General features: G+C 53.4%; 1 protein-coding gene across 2 annotated transcripts; it reads left to right on the forward strand.

The window, feature by feature from the left end:
- Positions 1-114: 114 nt before the first annotated feature.
- Positions 115-19,120, forward strand: LOC110072571 (excitatory amino acid transporter 1). Of its 2 annotated transcripts, XM_020781035.3 has the most exons (11): positions 115-269; positions 5,069-5,180; positions 7,116-7,378; positions 10,189-10,326; positions 10,628-10,832; positions 11,238-11,280; positions 11,485-11,885; positions 12,285-12,518; positions 14,104-14,298; positions 14,973-15,107; positions 15,919-19,120. In XM_020781035.3, the coding sequence occupies exons 3-11, from the start codon at positions 7,147-7,149 to the stop codon at positions 16,115-16,117; spliced, it is 1,782 nt and encodes a 593-aa protein (XP_020636694.2). In that variant the 5' UTR covers positions 115-269; positions 5,069-5,180; positions 7,116-7,146; the 3' UTR covers positions 16,118-19,120. The 2 variants fall into 2 exon arrangements, with proteins under 2 accessions (XP_020636694.2, XP_072833975.2); XM_072977874.2 differs by lacking the exons at positions 115-269; positions 5,069-5,180 and adding an exon at positions 5,467-5,550.
- Positions 19,121-20,077: the final 957 nt, after the last annotated feature.

Below are 20,077 nucleotides of genomic sequence, written 5' to 3' on the forward strand. Positions count from 1 at the left end.
GTATGCTCAGAGGCGCGCTTGCTATCCGTCCATCCACCCACCTGGCTCGCCAGGGTCCGCCTTCCTTTCTTCCTTCCTCCCTCCGCTCCTCCTCCGCGGAGGGCGGCCGTGGGATCCGCGCCGAGCCCCGAGCGCCAGGCGGAGGAAGGAGAAGCAGAAGCAGAAGCCGCCGCGCGGCCGCCACCGACCGACCGGCCCCGGGCAGCGAGCGGCTCCACGTGGAGAGGCCGAGGCGGGGAGGAAAGGGGCCGATCCCCCGACGCCCCAAGGCAAGTCGCAGGGAAGGAGGGAGGGAGGACCCGATACGCGCCTTTTAGGGAATCCAACCCCCCTCCTCCCCGAGCCTTGGGGTCCCCTTTCTTCCGCGGTTGGGGGTTCCCGCGGTTGGGGAGGAGGGCTCCCGCCGGGTGGCAACCTCTTGGGCATGGATGGGTTGGCCTTTTTTTCCGGGCTGGGGGCGGTGGAGGACGAAGTGAAACCCCCCGAGGATCGGGCCGGATCCTTGTTCCCCAACCGATTTCCGCCACCCCCCGTCCCACTCCTTCCCGTTTCCCCGCGTTTTTTACAAGGCTGCAGCCGAGCAAAGGAGGTGGTGAAAGGCGGCGGCGGGGGGGCTCCCTTTGCACCCAGGATCGGGCCCCTTCCACGAAAGCAGAACGTGCACGACCCTTCTCTCCCCCCCCCCCCCATGTGTGTGTCTGTTTCGGCCATCTGTGCAGGGGGGCCCCAGCCCCACAATCCCTGTCTCGCTTCCCGCAGGGGCGAGACCGGCTTCGAACCGCCGAAAACAAATCAGCCCCCCCTCCCGCGATGGCCTCCCCTAGGGGGGCGCTCGAGGACCCCCCCTCCTCCAAGGGGGTCTCTCTGGGCGGGGTGGGGGTGAGACTTTTCTCTCCCCTGCCATATGGCAGGACTCCTTCCCCAACCCCGCGCCTTCCAGACGGGTCGGGCTACAGCCCCCGTCATCCCCTAGCTAGGCAGAGACAGCCTGGGTGATGGAACTTGTAGTCCGACATGTGGAGGCAGCACAAGGGTTTTTTTTGGGGGGGGGAGGATTTTAAGGGGCACGGAGGGGCTGTTTCCCATGTCTTCTCTCCCTTTGCTTTTTTAGGACAGGGCCTCTCCAGCCCCCACCCCAAATCTGGAGCCCTAAATGTCTGGCTGCCCATCTCTCCTGGTCCCCGGCCTCCCCCTTGGCCCCCCAGAACACCTGCCATCACCGAGGACTCCCCCCCCCCAAAAAATCTCAAGGAGCTTGGACATGTGAAGCCTCCTTCCTTTCTGAGCCAGGATGAGCCCAGCAGCCCCTTCTGCAAGGGCAGGGGTGGGGGTGTCCTTCAGCCCTCGGGGGGCCAACTCTGCTCCTCTGAGGGCAGTTCCCCAATTTCAGGGAAGCGCTCATTCCCAGGAGCTGAAAAGCCTGATCCACTGCAGAGTGGAGGGCCCCATCCCACCCTTTGGGCCCCTGGCCGGGCCCACCCCAAGCGGTCGCTTCTCCAAACAATCTTCCCTCAACTGGCATTTCGGCCAAAGGAGCCCCCACCCCGCAGCTCCGTAGAAGCCTCCATTTGCCACCACCTCCATCATCTTCTTCTTATGATCCCCCAAGCTGGAAGGGACCCTTCCGATCATCCAGTGCAGTCTTGGACTCGCAGCCCCTGGTTACTCTCCCTCGTCGCCTTTGCTGGCCGGGGCGAATGGGAGCTGTAATCCGGCGATGCCGGGAGGGCTGCTTTTTGCCCAGCTTGCCCCCCCCCTCCGGAGACCAATTTGGCAAAGCCAACCCCGGGGCCTCCCCATCTCTCCCCCTCTCTCTGTTTTGGGCAGTCTGCTCCAAGTTCCCCCTTTTGGCCTTTTCCAGGCTGCCTCCTGGCCTTGCTGGGTTTAAAAAGACCAGAAAAAGAAAGCGGATGAGGAGGATGATGATCCCGGGGGCCGTGCCACGTACAGGAGGGCTTGGCTGGGCCACACAGAGGGCGTAAAGGCCTGCTTGTTTGCTTTCCCCTTCTTCTTTGGAAACCTCTGTCTCAGGTGGGCCCGATGCCCGGATGCCTGGGGGGGGGGGTGTCACGTTTCTCGTCAGGAATTCTGCCCGTAGGTCGGTCGCCAAGGGGAAAAACGGGCACTTTTCACCCACCTGGGACGCCTGGCCTCAGATCTGGGGCGGGTGGGAAGGGTGGCAACCGCCAAGAGCACCCCCCCTTTTTTTCTCCCCTGTTGCGGCTTTTGGGGAAAAGATTTTATCAAGACCTTCCTGGAGATTTCTTATTTGTTTTCCCTCTGGGTTCTTCCGTTTTCTGTTTTTGGCTGGGTCGGGATGGTCCTGCTGCTGACTCGAGGGAGGAAAGGCGCGGTTTCAGAACCCAGCGCCGGGTTGGATCGTGGCGGACCACTCCAGGGCCGTGCAGAGCTGGGCCGGGCATGTCCCGCCTTGCAGGGTTGTTCAATGAGCACACAAGTTGGCAAAGCCTTTCCACCATGCCAGAGGGCAAACGGCAGCCAGGGAGGGGGCCAAGGGCCACCTGGGAGGTCTTATCTTTTATGCTCTCCCCCTTTACGCCCAGTTTATTTGAAGAGGGCGGAGGAGAGGCCACAGATCGTGCCCGAAGAAGGGCCTCTTATCTCAACAGCCGGCTGCAGAACCTCCTAATATAAAAGTCACTTCGACACAGAGTTTTCCCTGCTTTTAGCAAAATTGCTGGGTGAAAAGTAAAATGGAGCCCGTTCATTCGTAGCAGCAAAACGGGGAGAGAGAAGGGACCAGCTTGGGTGGCTGGAGCGACTTTTCGGCTTCTTCCCTCCCCGGGGGAACCACACGGGCGTCCCCGCATCCCAGCACTCATTGGCACAGGCTCCCTCCGGCGCCCACCCCAGTGAACCCGCCCGTGCCACATTCCTGGCATGGACGCCAGCCAGCCCAGGTGGGCCGGTCCCGTTTTTCATTTCAGTACCTGGCAGGCCTCCGTGGCTTCCACCCGTGTGGGGCCGAATTGCAGGGTTGGGTGTCTTCCCACAAAAGCAGCTCTTCTCCACAACCGGGACCGGCTTGGCTCCCACGTGAGGCCACTGCCGGAGCAGCTGGGTCGGATTTTCCACCCGCTTCCCACGCGTGGGCACCCGCACGGTTTCCCCCTCTTGAGATCTTGGCTGCCGAGGCAGGAAGAGGCCTGGCTCGCTTCTTTCCCTTGAGGGGGGTCCCCAAGAATCTTGGGGTGTGTGTGGGAGAAACACACGCCAGACGGAGTGTGGGTGCAAAGGCTGGCAGGGCCAAATGGGGAAAGGATCCGGTGTTTTTTCCCCCCTCCAGAGCTGCCTGGGGTTCCTGCCTTCGAACCATCTGTGGATTTTTGCCCACGTGTGGGCCTGACTCGTGTTCGGAGAGAACTCAGTGGCCCAAACTGCTGATGGATGGCCTGTGTGGTGCAGGCATGAGGTTGATCCTCTGTGGGGGGGGGGACACCCCACACTTCCTTCCTTTTGCTGTGATTCTGGAAGCACTTTTTTTCCTAGACATGGCGTTGCGCTTTCACACCCTGCACCAATAAACCAATGAGGACTAGTTACCCGAGAGGTGCTTTTAAGGTGAGACCTGGGTGGCTCTGGTGGAATGCCTGAGGTTTCGTGATGCCCGGGCAGACCCATTTCCAAGCCCTTGCCCGGTTCGCTGGCGTGGTAAGCTGGCCCTGGGGCCTCCCAGCGTCCTTAGGCATCATCTCTTCTTTCAAACCTCCAAGCAGATGTAGCAGGCGGGAGGCAGTTTCTTCTTGCGGGTGAATAACTGGTTTCAAAGAGCAGAAAGTCACCAGGAAGCAGGACCCAGACGGGGGTGTGTGTGTGAGTCCAGACAGACTTTTATGGCTGATCTGTTCTCATCCAAAATAACCTCTCTCAATGTTGTTTCGGTGACCTTTTCTACATCTCCCCCATTTGCTGGTTTCCTGGGGAGGCAATGGACCCTCCATGCACAGGCCAGTCTACCTGTGGGCACCCAAGGCCAGGAACTGCCTGGCGCCCTGCTTAGGGGGCACCCCGTTGCCTGGGGGGGGTGCCTGGCTGGCCTTTCCCAACTCTTGCGTCTGACTCATCCTGAGTTCTTCGGCCGTCTCTTGGGTGTGACTTTTCCTCTTTGTTGGCTTCTGCTTTCTTTCCTTCTCCCCGTTTGCCTGGGTTTATCTCTGGGTGGCTGGCAGTCACGCCTTAGAGCCGTTGAGACAGAGGTGGGATGTAGAGGGGGCGCACGCATGCACGTGGGCAATGTGTGTGTGTGTGTTTAAATAAATAATCTACATATGAGAGCCACTAAGGAGTCCCAGTAGCTGTGGGGGAAAAAAAGGAAGGAAGGAAATGATGGGGATGGAACCTCCATGTTCAGAGGCAGTCTATCTGAAAGCCTAACCATTCCTTCCTCCTGGAGAGCAACCCAGAAAGCTTTCTCAGGCCGCTGACCCATCTCGGGAAGCAGAAGGTCATGGCAGGTAGACCCATCGGGTTTATTTTCTCCCTCCCTCGCTCTCTCTCTCTCTCGGCTCTTGTGAATAGAACATCCATGTCCCAGTGCAATGTACTTCTGCATCCTGGATAAGCAGAGCAAGGCAGGAAAAGTGGCTTGCCTTCATTCCTCTGGGTTTTGGGAAAAGACCCCCAACTGGTGGCTTTGGAGACGTGGTCTTAGACCAGTTGCTGAGCAGAACCTCCGTGCGCTGGAGCAGTCTACCTGGGGAGGAAGAGCCCAAGGGTACAACTGCCAGGAGGCTCCCTGGACATCCTGGCACTCCATTGGAAAGAAAAGAAAAGAAAATCCGAGTACAGGGAGGGCCCCATTCCTTCTGCCTGGGCTCTTCTGGCAGCCCCCCCATGCCCCCCCCCGATAGGGTTAATCCCTGCTTGGCATCCTTCAACCTCTGAAGGGAGGTGTGTGTTTGTGTGTGTGCGTGCACGTGGCGGTGGTGGTGGCAGGATCTGGCTGGTCCTGAGCCACCAAAGTCTCCTCCTCCTCTTCCTCCTCCACCCGCACCTCCTTCCCTTACGTACCTTTGGGGGCATAATCCTGCCTCGCTTTCTTTCTTAGCTTTGCTAAGACCTGGAAACCGGAGAGAGAAAGAAGGAGACAGACGGGCCGAGATCTAGGACAGCCGGAGGCAGCTGGCCGAGACCCACCGGTGGCGCTGCTGGTCTTCCAGGTGAGGAGGCTGATTTTTGGGGGGGGGGCGGAGCGGGCACGGAAAAGAGGAGCCGGCTGCTGGATGGCCGTCGGAGCCGTAAGTATCCGTCTTTAAGATCTCTCTCCCTTCCCCCCGGTTTTGGCATTGCCCTGTGCCAGCTGTGGCCTTGGCACACGGTCCCCGTGCCCTCGGGTGACCCCGGCCGTTCTGCCCGCTCTGCCTCTCCGGGCGGCAGGGTCTCCTCTTCTGTAAATGGACACTTTGCTTTTGTTTGCAGGCAGGGGACTGATGGAAAAGGGATTGCTCTAATTTTTAATTTACGTGTGTAACCGGTCGGCACCCGCCAGTGAAAGCAATAATAATGATCCTTTCCAGACTAGTTAGTTTGGTATGTGTTTTTTTTTTTAAGTTTTAAATTTAATTTTTCTGCTCTGAAAGCTGGAAGCCAGTCATCTATTCAACGGGAACTCGGCGAATAACCTCCATTAGCTCTCCTCTTGGAATTGACACATATATGTAGTTTTTTTAATGGCAGCGTGACCGAGCTAGAAAGAGGCCAGCTGCTGAGAGAAAGAAAGAAGGCGCAGACCAGGGGAAATGACTTTTTCTACACCCACTTCCATCCAAAGCACAGCAGGGTTAGAAATCAGCTGAGATGTCCAGTGAGATCAGATGAAGCGTCGGCATACGGCCTGTTGAATGAGTTGTTTTTTTGCTTTGCAAACATCTTTATTTCTGTTTGATTATTTAACATGTTAAGCCTGTTTTTTTGGGGGGGGGTTTCTTTAGATGCCTCCCCTCTCTCTGCAAGGGGCTTCCCATAAAAGAGGTCCCTGCCCCTAGGACAATGCTAATTTGATACAGGAGTGAGAACAATGTGTAGGATTTTTGGAACTAAAGGACGCCCTAATTCGGCCTGGAGGGCACCCCGCTGAACGAAGGGGACCATCCAGCCGCCTCTCACTTAGGAAGGAACGACCTCCCAAATGTTCCAGGATTTCCCCTGCCCGAAGAGTCTGATCTTCCAGCACTTATCTGTTGTCTCAGGCCAGCTGGATGAGCGGAAGGGGGTGGTTTTTGGATGCTGTAATCCTGAAAAGGAGCACTCCCAAAGCCTTCTGAATAAAAAGCGCAGGGGTGAGGGGGACGGAGAGCCTCTGAGTCCAAAGCGATCTCCTGTAATCCTCAGTAGCCTTCTGCGGGCTTTGCACGCGCAGGGCACCGGCTGCCATCGTGGGCTGAACAATTTGTGGATAACTCGATTCGGGAAGGGAGAGCAGCTGCCCGTCAGCAGGTTGGGTCCCAGAGTGTGTGGTCATCGTGTGGTGCGGTCAAGGTGCCTCAAACTTAGGGTGACCCCATGAAGGAGTGACCTGCAATGTGTGTCCCTTGTTTTTTCACCTCCCCTGGGAGTCTCCTCTTCCAGCACTATCTCATGCTTCCTTCTTGCACCACCTTATGCATGAACCATCTCAACATGATCCTGTCTGGAACAGCCGGGCTCGGCTCTTGCAAACCCATCCCTGCAGGTTCTTTGAGGGAGTCTGTCCGTCTTGCGTCGGGTCTTGCTCTTCTTTTCCTGCGGCCTTCCACCTTTGGCCAGCATTGCGGCCATTTCCAAGGAATCCTGCCTTCCTGGGGAGTTCCCCAGTGACAGACCCTGGCTTCGTTTCCATGGGGCCGCCGGGCCCTCCCGAGCGTGGCCTCCGAAGAGAGCGAGACCTTCTTTTTGACTTTTATGGCAGGTGCCCGAACCTCCTTCAGAGGACCACACCCTCCTCGTGCTTCTGAGTCATGTGGTGCCCCAGATCGGCTTTGCAACTGGCCTGGATAATTCCCCCCCCCGCCTCTGGTTGCCGGTGGAGGTGGGGGGGATGTTTGGGGGGGGAGGTGAGTGGCCCTCTCTCGCCGCTAGCCTCACCATCTTCTCATTTCTTTTCCGACCCTTTCCAGGGACGCCGGGCGGCCGCCCCTCTACCGCTGGATGCTGAGCCCGATGATGGGGGACCGCCAGACCCACGTCAACAGCCTCTTCCTGAACGAGGAGTCCTCGAAGCCTCTCGGGTCGGGCGGCCGGGTGCAGCGCCTCCGCCATGCGCTGGAGAAGCGAGCGGGGCGCGCCAGGAAGCGCATGTACACCCTCACCTGGGAAAGCACGCGGGCCTACCTCCAGAGGAATGCCTTCGTCCTGCTAACGGTCTCGGCCGTCCTCCTGGGTAGGGTGACCAGCGAGGGGACTGCCTGGTGGGGCTCGGCTTTGGGAGGGAGGGCCGGCATTTCACGAACTGGGAGCGTCTTCTGCCTTAGAAATCCGCCTGCTACTCCTGTTTTCACGCAGTGGCGCCCGGCAGTGTGTGTGTGTGTGTGTGTGTGTGTGGGGAGGAATCCAATTTCTGATTTTATGATCATATATTTATTGGTTTAAAATAGTTGTTTATCAGCTTCTGGCCAGCTAGAGGGAGATTTGCAAGAGATAGGTGTGAATTACTCAAGAAACAAATTTGAAATTCATAAAAAGACAGAGTGAAAAATGTTTCTTGGAAATGGTGTTCTTTTCTTCTGCTCTGAAGGGGGTTGGAGTTCAGATTCCCGTGCCTTTGAAGACACAGGCCGCTATCCTCATATGCTTATATCAAATAAAAGTTGGTGGGTTTTTTTGCCTGAAGGTCCTTGTCATGATTTTGGTGGGACAAGCCACAGACCAGCTCTAGGGGCATTTCTGAGCTCTGGTGGGTCTCCTTTAAGGTGCCACTTGGGATCCAGGCCCATGGCATTCGCAAGAGCTGGCAGCGGCAGGGCTGGCATCTGAGAGCTTATACGAGCGTCCCATAAGAGGATCCACCTGCCGCGTGGAAACATTTCGGGGAGGAAGCGAGCCGAGAACCAGGACGAGTTACCGCTCGGCTGCCCGTCCTGTCTCTGGCCTGCCCTCCTTCTGAAACGGGCCTCCCTTCCTGCTCTAACCGTTCCCGCCTGAGAACCGGGCAGCCGTGAACGCTGGCTCTCTGCGTTTGCGGGGCCAAAAGAAATACTCCAGAGGATTAAGCGGTCACGGGTTGTTTGAGTCTGACGTGGGCACCCCCACTCCCCCCGAGCAAGCCAAGACCTCTGCCTGCTCGGGTGTACGGTAGCGGGAGAAGAAGCCGTAGCAACTGCCGAAAGGTTGAGAATTTTGATTGTAACGTGTATTCTCATAATGTTAGCAGAGTAAGGAAATATTGGTTAACAAATACTATGACTCTGAGAGAGTAAAACATCAACTTAGTCTATTTACATATATACATAGAGAATAGACATTCCTCTGGCAGCATGACATGATGCAGCACACAACATAGGAAAAAAATGATCTGACTTACAGCAGAGAAAGACGTTCATTTTGCACATGACTTATGTAGAGTTCTGTGACCCATCACAAAATATGTTACTTCATTTTCTGTTACAAAAAGTTTCATCACTGTACACAGCTGTACAACGTTCAGTCTGAAACCTTGATACCCACACCTGAATACAATCAGTACAATGATTCAGGTAAAATCAGCCATTTTACATTTAACTATGCAACATTTATATTTAATACATATTCCCATCAAAAGCTCAACACGAAATGGGATTAATGGCGGATTAAACGGTGCAGAAGGCCGAGTTGGCTCTTCTCCTCCTTTCTTGTAATCGGCCTTTGTGCGTGGCTGTCCGGGCGCCCGTCTTGCAGGCCAGGGTCCAAACTGGGGGGGAAAAGTCTCCCTCCCTATCAGGAGTGGTTTTCCTCAGCAGGACCAAAGGCTTGCCAGGTGGGGTCAAACTGGGTCTGGGAAGAAGCCGCCCCCCCCGGTTCGCCTTTTTTAAAAAAGCAAAGAGGAAAGAAACTTTTTAAAAAAACATAATAAGGGATTTTTGGTGTGGGCATGGGAAACACAGAAGCAGGGTGTGTCCCCCCCCCCGATTTCTGAAGATTGCCCCCCCCCCACTTATTCTGGCCTATTCAGCTTGTCCAAAGAGTAAGGACACGCAAGGGCTTACACCTGAGATGGGGGAAGGCCAGCGTGGAGGGAGTGGCTCGGGAGCCAGTTTCTTCTGTCATGCTTTGTGGGTTTCTGAGATGTGAGTGTCCCGTTCCCCCCTCCGCCCTGCCCCCTGAATAGGCGTCAGCTAGTTCCTTATTCATCTCTCTGGTTTCCATTTGGCTTTTCTCCCAGAACTGGGATCCCAGGTGGCTTACGACAGAGTTAAAAAGACGTATGCCCAGCTTAAAGCCACAAGCAGCGGGCATTTCGAAACCCAGCAAGAGTGGCTCTAAGACTCTGGCACGGCAGCCGGGATGCAGATGAACTTTTCTTAGTGGGGCGTCCCAACTGGTGTCCTCACGAAGAACGGCAGTTAAGAGCCACAGTTTGGGACTACAAGTCCCACGATGGCATGGGGACTTCTGGGAGTTGTGGTCCAGAGCTGCCAAGGTGCACGGTGGTGTCTGCACCCCCGTGGTGCAAGCAGCGGGGTGCGTGAAGAAACCCAGGGGCTTGCGCCACACATGAGGCTTTGTGCAAGAGCCATCATTCCATGTAACGACTTCCCCCCCCCCCTGCTCAGTACAAGCGCAGTTGGATCCTGCCCTATTAAATTCTGAGGGCATGGAAGCCAGAAAAGAACCCCTCTCCCTCTTGGCCAAAGGCTGGTCTGAATCGAATGGTCTCCCTGCCTGAAAAGGTTTCATTTACTCACAGTTGAACACATTGAACAGCAAACTAAGGGCAAACACGATTGTTTTCAGCAAAGGCCCCAACAGACTCTTTGACTGCTTCCAACAGACAAAAGAGAGGGAAAGAGACACAGAGCAGAGAGGTGGGACTCTTTGAATTTAGAAGCAGGGACAAAACAATGGATAGAGCTGGGTAGATTGACAGCCACCCCAGCCTAAACTTACTAAAGGCTGCCTACGAGGTTGCAGAAGTTCCCGAGAACAAAAGCCGTCAGTGGAAGCTAAGCTCTGACTGCCTTCCTCCCCCCCCCCCACTGCACCGCTCTCTTGCAGGGATCACCCTGGCCTTGGCCCTCCGGCCCTACCGAATGACCTACCGCCAGATCAAGTACTTCTCCTTCCCTGGAGAGCTGCTAATGCGAATGCTCCAAATGCTGGTTCTGCCTTTGATCGTCTCCAGCCTCATCACAGGTGAGCCACCCTTTCCGTGTCCTTGTTTGGGATCCCCAGAGGTCTGTCCAGTTTGGCCATCTAGCATCCCTATTTTTAGGGGGGGGGGACACCGTGGATGCTGTTCCTGTGGATACGGCCGTCCTATTGTAATTCTAGGAAAAGCTGAAATGAGTAGGCCAAGAGGAAGGACAGACGTGAGAGGAAGGGCGTCCGTAAAGGAAGCCACGAGACTGAGTTTAGGTTTCAAAGCCATTTTGGGGAGCGATCAAGCAGCCCCCCCATTCTTTTCTCAAGGCGACCCGTTCTTTTCCTGCTTCAGGCATGGCATCTCTGGACGGGACCACATCGGGTAAGATGGGCATGCGCGCGGTCATTTATTACATGACGACCACAATCCTTGCCGTCTTCACCGGGATTTTTATGGTCCTCATCATCCACCCGGGAAAAGGGAGCAAAGAGAAACTCCACCGGGAAGGCAAGATCGAACAAGTCCACACCACTGACGCCTTCATGGACCTGATCCGGTGAGGAGAATGGATAGGGGCTAGGGCGAGGCAGAATCCTCTGGTCGGCGGTGGGTTCGTAAAAGTAGAAAGATGGATTCTGCCCAGTAAACAAATGAGGAACGGGTCTTGTGTAAAGCTAACGACTCTTGATGGCGCATTCGAGACCAAATGACCCCCAAATGCATTATGACAGGGATCGCTGGCAGCAACGTTCTGTTCCGTCCTTGGGGGGGGGGGGGAGAGACCTGTTCCTCTCCCAGCTGTTGGGAGGACCGCAGCTGATTTCAGAGGGAAGGGGTGACGCTTGAGAGGGGGTGGAACCAATAAGGGGGGGGAGCTCCCGATGGTCCCAAAGTCCTTTGGCTTCAACCGTGCAAGTCCGTGGCCCTACAAGCTGATTCCCCCCCCTTTCCTCTCTTTTAGGAATATGTTCCCACCCAATCTGGTAGAGGCCTGTTTCCGGCAGGTAAGCAGAGTGTGTGTGTGTGTGTGTGTGTGAGAGAGAAAGAATGGGGGTGCCGGTTTTTGTGACTTTGTGGATCCTGTTGGCTGGCATTTCCCGCCATCTTATTCAAGGCTGCCTTCTTTCCTTAACGCCGTTTCTTTAAGACAGAGGTCCCCATTTTCTCCTGAGGAGGACCGAAGCTCACGTTCCTGCTTTCCCTTCCAGTATAAGACCCAGTACAGCGTCCGGATCATCAACCAGACGCTCGAGAGGACCAGCACTCCCGCCGCTGCCCCACCGGTGCCCCAGCTCTTGAACCATAGCGGGGGCGTCTGGAATGCCACCCCGGGCCCGACGGCCCTCCTGCCGCTGGCGCTGCTAGAGAACGCCACGGCCATCTGGCACAACGTCACCCAGGCGCTCAGCGGCCGGCTGGAGGTGCAGAGCTACGAGGAGGTCATCCCAGGCCCCGGATCGGTGAACGGGGTCAACGCCTTGGGCCTGGTGGTCTTCTCCATCTGCTTCGGCCTGGTCATCGGCAGCATGAAGCAGAAAGGACAGGCCTTGCGGGAGTTTTTCGACTGCCTCAACGAAGCAATCTTGCGGATGGTGGCCATCATCATCTGGTGAGGAGGAGGAGGAGGGCCCCTGATTTCTGTTAGGGATCACTTTCCTGGGTTTTGTTTCGGGGGGGGGGAAGAGTGGAACCTTGGATGGAATAGGGGCTATACATCAATCAATGTGTGGGGCCAAATTAAAATTTCAGATTTAATTGGGGGAGGCAGTTACTGGACTTTGGGGCCCAAAAGAGCATTTTAACGTAGGAAACCTTGGGGAGTGTTGTTTCCACCTGGAAAGCTGGAAGCCAGAGTGAAACCTCATTCTAGGATGGATTTGGCCCCCCAGGCTTCCGTTTCCCGATACCTGAACTGGGTCATCAATGGGCAGCTGTTAATTTCTAAAGATTCGTTGTACTGTTGGGTCTCCTTTTGTCGTCCCTCCTGACGCTTTGTCCCTCGTGACAGGTACGCTCCCATCGGCATCCTCTTCCTCATCGCTGGCAAGATCTTGGAGATGGAGGACTTGGCGGTGATGGGAGGGCAGCTGGGCATGTACACCCTGACGGTCATCGTCGGTCTGCTGATCCACGGCCTCTGCGTTCTGCCGCTCATCTACTTCATCATCACGCACAAAAACCCCTGGGTGTTTGTGGCTGGCCTGCTGCAGGCGCTGGTCACGGCTATGGGCACCTCTTCCAGGTATAAGTCCTCCTTGACCGATGACCGGCGAGCGCCCAGCCGTGTGATGCAGCGGCAAAAAAGGCGAATGCAATTCTAGGCTGCAACAAGTGTCCGGATTGAGGGATGTCATAGGACTGCTCTCTTCTCTGGTCCTGTTCTGGGCACCCCATGTTTAAGACGGATATTTAGAAGTTGGAAAGGGTCCAGAGGAAGGCAACCGGGAGGGTAAAGGATTTGGAAGCCAGTTGAGAGATCTGGAGAAAAGTTTATAGGCAAGGCAGTCAAGATTTCTGGGCATGGCGGGACTGTAATTACTGAAAACCACTGGTGCTGGGATGACTTTACCACCAGTAGCGATTTTTGGAAATTAAAGACCTCCAGTAGCTTCGTGGTGATGAAAATGAAGCCTTGTGGTTGTTGTGGGTTTTTCGGGCTTCTTGGCCGTGTTCTGAAGCTTTGTTCAGGTGTATCTGTGTGAATCAGAAGTTTTTTATTTAAAAATACCCCCACTAACCATAATGCGTGATGATGTTATCGGCTGGATTTCGGCCAAAAAATATTAAAACTGGAAAGGAAGAGTTTCAGGTAGCTGAAAAACCAGCGATCAATGGTAGTGAAATGGCAACGGTAAGCAGCCAAAGAAAGCTTTTGGAGGATAAGCGGTTTTATGTGATACTATGGCACCCATTAGAGCCCATAGGGTGTGAGCTTCACCTAGCACGCCAGCCCCCAAAGCCAAATTCCAGCTGGTTTGGAGTTAGGATGGCCTGACAGACAGATCTTGAAAAACAGATAAGAAGCACAAAACCACGTGGAAGGGGATGTGCTACACAATCCGAGAATCATGGAGCTGGAAGGGACCCATAAGGGCATCCAGTCCAGCCCTCTGCTCAAGGTGGGAATCCAAATCAAAGCAGATCCAACAGAGGGTTTTCTCTTGAACTCCTCCAGCGTGGAAGCACTCACCCCTCCTGAGGTCATGGGCCCTGTTGTCCTACTACTCTAACAGTTAAGGTGTTTTTCCTGATACTCAGCTGAAATCTGGCTTTCTGTCACGTGTGCCCATTCTGACGCGTCCTGCACACTCTGGGAGGATGGAGGATAGATTCTGCCCCTCCTCTGTAGGACCGCCTTTCAAGTCTTGTGCTATCCAGTGTCTTCTTTTCTTGAGGCTAAACAGGCCCAGTTCTTTCTCTCCTTCCTCCTTTGAGGGCTTGGTTTCCAGTCCTCTGATCATTCTCAATTGCCCTCCTCTGTACTGGCTCCAATTTTTTTCCAGCATTCTTGTAGTGTCCAGAACTGGGCCCGGGATTCAAGAGGAGGTCTCACCAGTGCCAAATAGAGGGGGACTAGTACCCCATGGGATTTGGAAACTAGACTTAAGCCGTCGCCTTTAGGATGCATGATGTGACCGGGTTCTCTGATTCTACAAATAGCAAGCCTCCAAGGGCTTTATGCTCCTGTCCCAGCGGTGTCGGTGATGCTTGGTTTAAACTTTGCTTGCTTGCAAACGGGACCAGGGAGGGTTGAAATCTTCTGGGATGTGTCATCCAAAATCTCCAGTGAAGCCAGGTATTTAATCTCACTTTGCTGCTGCTTCCAGTTCCGCCACGCTTCCCGTCACGTTCCGGTGCCTGGAAGAGAACATCGGGGTGGACAAGAGGATCACCCGGTTCGTCCTCCCCGTGGGGGCCACCATCAACATGGACGGGACAGCCCTCTACGAGGCCCTGGCTGCCATCTTCATCGCCCAGGTCAACAACTATGAGCTGGACTTTGGACAGATCATCACAATAAGGTGTTGGCTGCAAGTTTGGTGCACACACCTATATGTGTGTGTGCAAAAGAGTGTGTGAGAGTGTGTGCGTGCATTGTGCATACCTATAAGTGTGCAGCTGCCAGAGGGCTGCGCCAAGCCTCCTCTGTTTTGACAGAAAAAGTGCGAGTCTTCAGAGTACAGTGTGTTTTCTAATTTTAATTTTGGAGAGCTGATGTTGTTGCGGAGTTTTGAATTTCAGGTTAAATTCCTCCAGCTGCAGAGGAATGCAGGGAGTCACATAGTAGAAGAGTTTTAAGTCTCCCCCCCCCCAGATTAGTCTACCCCTTTTCTCATTAACTGGCACTTACAGTCTCAGTAACACACTCTGAGACCTTTGTAGGAGAAAGTAGAAAAGCCATTCTCTTTGCTTACAGTTGTAAACAGATCAATAGCAATCTAACAAACGTGGCTGCTTTCAGCTACAGACTCTAGAGAGCGGGGGGAAAGAATCACTCAGCAGAAAGGCAGATCTCTCTTTGTACTCCTAGTTGTGTGCTTAGTTGTGCCACTAGTTGCACAATCAGACATGCTATGCCAGGTACAGCAGGGTATCAGCCATTGATTTGTAGCGTCGCCGTAAGTGTGAAATGATTTGATGTCCGGGAATCACGGCTTCCTCAAGAGGTGACCGCTCTTCTTTTGCTCTCCTTCAGCATTACAGCCACCGCTGCCAGCATCGGGGCAGCCGGCATCCCACAAGCCGGGCTGGTGACGATGGTGATCGTTTTGACGTCGGTGGGGTTGCCGACCGAGGACATCACATTGATCATGGCTGTGGACTGGTTTCTGTAAGTCCCCGGGAACCCAGAAACGGCAAAGCTGGGGTGGGAGAGAAGCTCTTTATTTTCAGCACGGTGTTACTTAGATTCTTAGGTGCCAAGCATGGAGAACCAGGCCAGGGCGCAAAGGCAAAAGGGCTGGAACCCCAAAAACCAGCATGTTTGAGCTCATATAGGACTCTATCTGTGAGTCACAAAGCTGTTAGAAGGGGGAAATCCCATGCAGAAGCTGGGGAAAAAATATCACACAGAGGTGTTGTGGGGAAGAGAACCTCTGGAAGCATGGGTTAAGAGGACCCCAGGAACAACCGATTCCATCCTCGGGCCCGAGATTCCTTCCTCTTCATACGTTCTTCAAGACGAAGGGTCCCTCTGGGACTGCTGTTCACAGGACCTCAGCGAAACGGCGGTTTTAGGGGGAAGGGCTTTGAAGGTATGAAGTTGTTTGTGGAACTCTTCCCCACAAGATTCGGGGCAGACGCTACGCGTAAAAACATGAGAAGTTGTCTTCCATGGACTGAGACCCTTTGGTCTGTATTGTTAGGGCCAGCTGGCATTTGCTATTCTCCGGAGTTCGAGGCAGGATTTGATCCTCCTACCTGGAGATCCCAGAAATTCTGCAGTGGTCCGGTGGGAGGACTTGAGGCCATCACAACCTCCTTGTGGATTTTGGGGCGGGCGGAGGGATGGGGAGAGAAACCTTTGACTGTCCACTGCTGTCCACAGGATCCTGGGGTGGATGAGAGGGGGTGCGTCCTCTCTCACCAAAAAATGGTGACTCCCGAGGTCTCTGCTTGACGCCTCTTATTCCTGATTTCAGGGACCGCCTCCGGACCACCATCAACGTGTTAGGAGACTCTCTGGGCGCTGGCATCGTGGAACACCTCTCCCGGCGGGAACTGGAGCTGCAGGACGCCGACCTCAGCAACTCGGTCCTTGAGGAGAATGAGAAGCCCTACCACCTCATCTACCAGGAGAACGACACCCGCAAGCCGCTCAGCAGCGAGACCTCAATGTGACGCCGAGGGAGGGGGGGAACGTGGCCGGGATCCGACCCGTAGGAACGTTATGACTGTGGAACGTGGAGAGGAGAGCCCGTGGCCCTCGGCCGAACCCCATTCTTACACAAAGGGGCGCCTTCAAAAAAACACACACGCACAACACAAAAGTTGGCCAGGGTGGTTTGGTGTTCAGAGCCGAGGGTTCAATCCTGCCACATCCTTCCTGCTCCTTCCCCACCGCTGGTAGTCCTCCTGCGCCCGGGAAGCGCCCCGTTTCCTTGCCAAGAAGAAGCTCTTTGTGCCGTTTTTTAAGGCAGAATGATTTCATTCTTGTGCCAATATTTTTTCCATGTTGTGTTCGTGACCGTCGTGAACACTCTTTTCAGCACTTGAAACAAAGGAGAGGGAGAGAGAAAAATAAAAGACAGACAAAGAGAGAGAGAGAGAGAGAGAGAAACACAGCCACATTTTTTAAAAGGATGTAAAAAGGATGTTTTATCGGTATGGGGCTGGGGAAAATGTTTATTTATGGAGAAAGTCCATTAAATGGAGAATTATATATAAGAGCTGTTTTTAAAAACAAGACGTATCCCTACGGTGCGGTATATGAGGGAGGGCATACTTACAGCCTATCTCCGTCAATCTCAACTTTGTTGGGTGATTAATTAGTTACAAAATAAGGTCCAACAAACAGCTCCAGGAATTTCTAGGTAGAGAATAGTCGGAAGCGGTTTTTCCTCTTCCCTTCTTCTGGGACTCTGCCACTTGCCCAAGGCCAGACAGGCTGGCTCTTCTCCCGAGAGGCACCGAGGAGGATTCAAACTCTCAACCTCTGGTTCTGCAGCCAGAGACCTCAACCATTGAGCTATTCAGCCAGCAGAAACCAGTCCAACTGGTTCAGAACCCGTGGTCTATGGTCTCTACCCCACTCACTAGACAGCGGTCTCTGTTTCACATGACTCACAGCTTCCAAAAGAAGATTTTCGGAAGCAGCCCCTCAAGGAGATCAGTATAGTAGTCTAATAGGGCTAGTGTGATGTAGCGAACTAGAACTCGGGAAACCCGAGTTCGAATTCCTGACCTAGGGGGTGGAACTGATAAAACCCTTCTTTAGCTATCTCAGCTTGAAAGCTTAATAGGATTGTCGTAAATGGGCCCCTACCTGATGGCAAACAAGAAGATGTAGAATAGCTCACACCCTGGAAGACAGAAACAATTTTCAGAAAGATCTCGGTAGGGTCAGACACTGGGTTGAAAACAGCAGATTGAGACTGAACAGGGGGAAGTGCAAAGTCCTACACCTGGAGGGGGGGGGAGGAAAAAACCCTCAGATGCAGTGTTACAAGAAGGGAGGAGACTGGGCTCAGTCATGCTACGAGCGAGAAGGATTTTGGGATTGGTTGTAGATCCCAAGCTGAATTTAAGCCAACAGGGCGATGCGGCTGCAAAAAAGGCCAATGTGATTTTAGGGTTAATTACCAGAAGCCAAGCCTCCAAATCCCATCAAGTACTGTGGTTATGTGCTTTCAAGTCATCTTTGACTTACAGCGACCCTCACGAATAAGCGATCAGCATATCCTCTCCTCAACCGCTCTGCTCAGCTCTTCTAAATTAAAGCCTGTGGCTTCCTTTAGATAGTCAAACCATCTCATGTTTAGTCTTCCTCCTCTTTTCCTGCTACCTTCCATCTTTCTCAGCATTACAGTCTCTTCCGGGGAATCCTGCCTTCTCATGATGTGCCTGAAGGAGGAACAGCCTCGCTTTCATCATTTTTGCCCCCCCCCCAACGTTCAGGCTGGATTTGCTCTAGAACACCGCCCCCTTGTTCGTCTTTCTGGCCATCCTGGGTATACACAAAGCTCTCCTCTAGTACCACATTTCAAACAAATCCATTTTTCCCTATCAGTTTACTGTCCAGCTTTCACACCCGTACATGGTGTGTACTCTATCCAGCTCTGGTGAAACCTCCTGTAGAGTCCTGTGTTCCAGTTCCAGACACCGCACTTTAAAAAGAGTGCCACAATCTGGAGCAAGTCCAGAGGTGGGCCACCAGGATGTTCAGGGGACTGGAAACCAAGCCCTAGAAGGAGGAAAGATGGCAAGAACTGGGGAGGGATATGGGGGAAAAATCCCAATTCTGCTGACCGATAGAATTTTGGCCTTGTCTGGACTTTGCCTCGTTTTTTTCACCCACCTCCCGCAACATCTAGACAAGAAATCAGAATTTCCATAGCCTTCAAGGAGAAAAACAGGTGGGTTATAGTCCACATAGCAGCAAGACATAACACGTGCCCCCCCAAAAAACTCTGAATGATCTCTTCCAATAGCTTCATATAAATGTTAAAAATGATGGGGTACAGCATTGAACCCCAATATTGCATCTTTTGAGAGCCTTTAGCCAAACAGAAAACGACCCACCACAAAACAATGCCTGCCAATTTTACATTCTGCAAACAGCCCAGAAACATACCAACCACGGAATAATTTTCTCTTTCTCAATAAATATGTTTAATTAAGTTGGGTTGGGGGTTAGGGGTTGGGGATCACCACTGGGACGCACAAAGGAACCCACTTTTCCAGAACTGAGGCTTTATGTACCCACAGGCCTGCGAGAACATCACTCAAACACAACCACACAAACTTTTGCATACGTACTGCAACCTCACACTTAGGGGAATGGTTTGCAAAAGGATGTTCTTGTGACCCTGTTCAGTACGGACAGGAACGCACAGACTTATGCAACATCAGGGTCGCATATTTCAGAGTGAAAGAAAATAAATGATCTTTATTTTGGCCATACAGGGTTGAAAAATGGGTTTAAGAGGCACAGTTCTTACCTCCACCGAGGACTTGCCTCCTGTGGCTTGAGGACAAGAGACATTGTACCTATTTGAAGATTCTTGGAAATGTTAAATACGGCTAAAAAACTAGCACAAATCCAAGTCACTACCATTGAAACTAGTTGTACAAAAGATATTGCTCATTGTTTTATGTGAAGTAAAGCGTGTAAGTAAATTAAAATACCTCCCAAGTGTCCCTTGCTTTTTCCTGCCCTGAAAGTCTCCTCTTCCAGAATTATCTCTTGCTTCATTTTGCACGGTTGCCTCTGACTTAACGGCAATCCTGCGGATGAGCAACCTCCAAATCACCCAGTTCTCAACTGCCCTGCTCAGGTCTTGAAAATTCAAAATTCATGGTTTCTTTTAGTGAGTCCACTCATCTCGTATTTGCTCTTCCTCCTTTCCTGATGCTTTCCCCCTTCCCCAGCGTGATGGCCTCTTCCAGGGAATCCTGCCGTCTCATGAGATGCCTGAAGTAGGACAGCCTCAGCTTCAACGTTTTGGCCTGAGACTGGCTTGGGATCCCCCACGGAGCGCGTCTCTTAGTCAGCAATATGCTGACGATACTCAGCTCTACTTCTCGTTTTCCACCAATCCAGGTGAGGCGGTTTCTGTGCTGAACTCGTGTCTGGACCTGATAATGGACTGGATGGGGGTTAATAAATTGAAACTCAATCCAGACAAGACGGAAGTGCTGTTAGTGGGTGCTTCACCGGACAGGTTGGGGGGCCATTTCCCTGCCCTGAATGGGGTTACACTCCCCCTAAGGGACAGGGTCCGCAGCCGGGGGGTGCTCCTGGACCCCAGTCTAACTTTGGAAGCCCAGGTGGACTCGGTGGCCAGAGGCGCCTTCCTTCAGCTGCGGAAATTATACCAGCTGCGGCCCTACCTAGACGAGCGGAGTCTCATAACAGTTACACACGCACTGGTAACATCTCATATAGATTATTGCAATGCGCTCTACGTAGGGCTGCCTTTGAAGACGGTCCGGCGACTGCAACTGGTCCAGAATCGAGCTGTGCGGCTGCTGAGTGGTGGAGCTGCTAGAGATCACATCAAGCCGATTCTATTTAATTTACATTGGTTACCAGTTGCTGCCCGGGCCCAATTCAAAGTGCTTGTTTTGACATAGAAAGCT

The sequence above is a fragment of the Pogona vitticeps genome, chromosome 7 (genome assembly GCF_051106095.1).
Source record: "Pogona vitticeps strain Pit_001003342236 chromosome 7, PviZW2.1, whole genome shotgun sequence".
Lineage (NCBI taxonomy): Eukaryota > Metazoa > Chordata > Lepidosauria > Squamata > Agamidae > Pogona > Pogona vitticeps.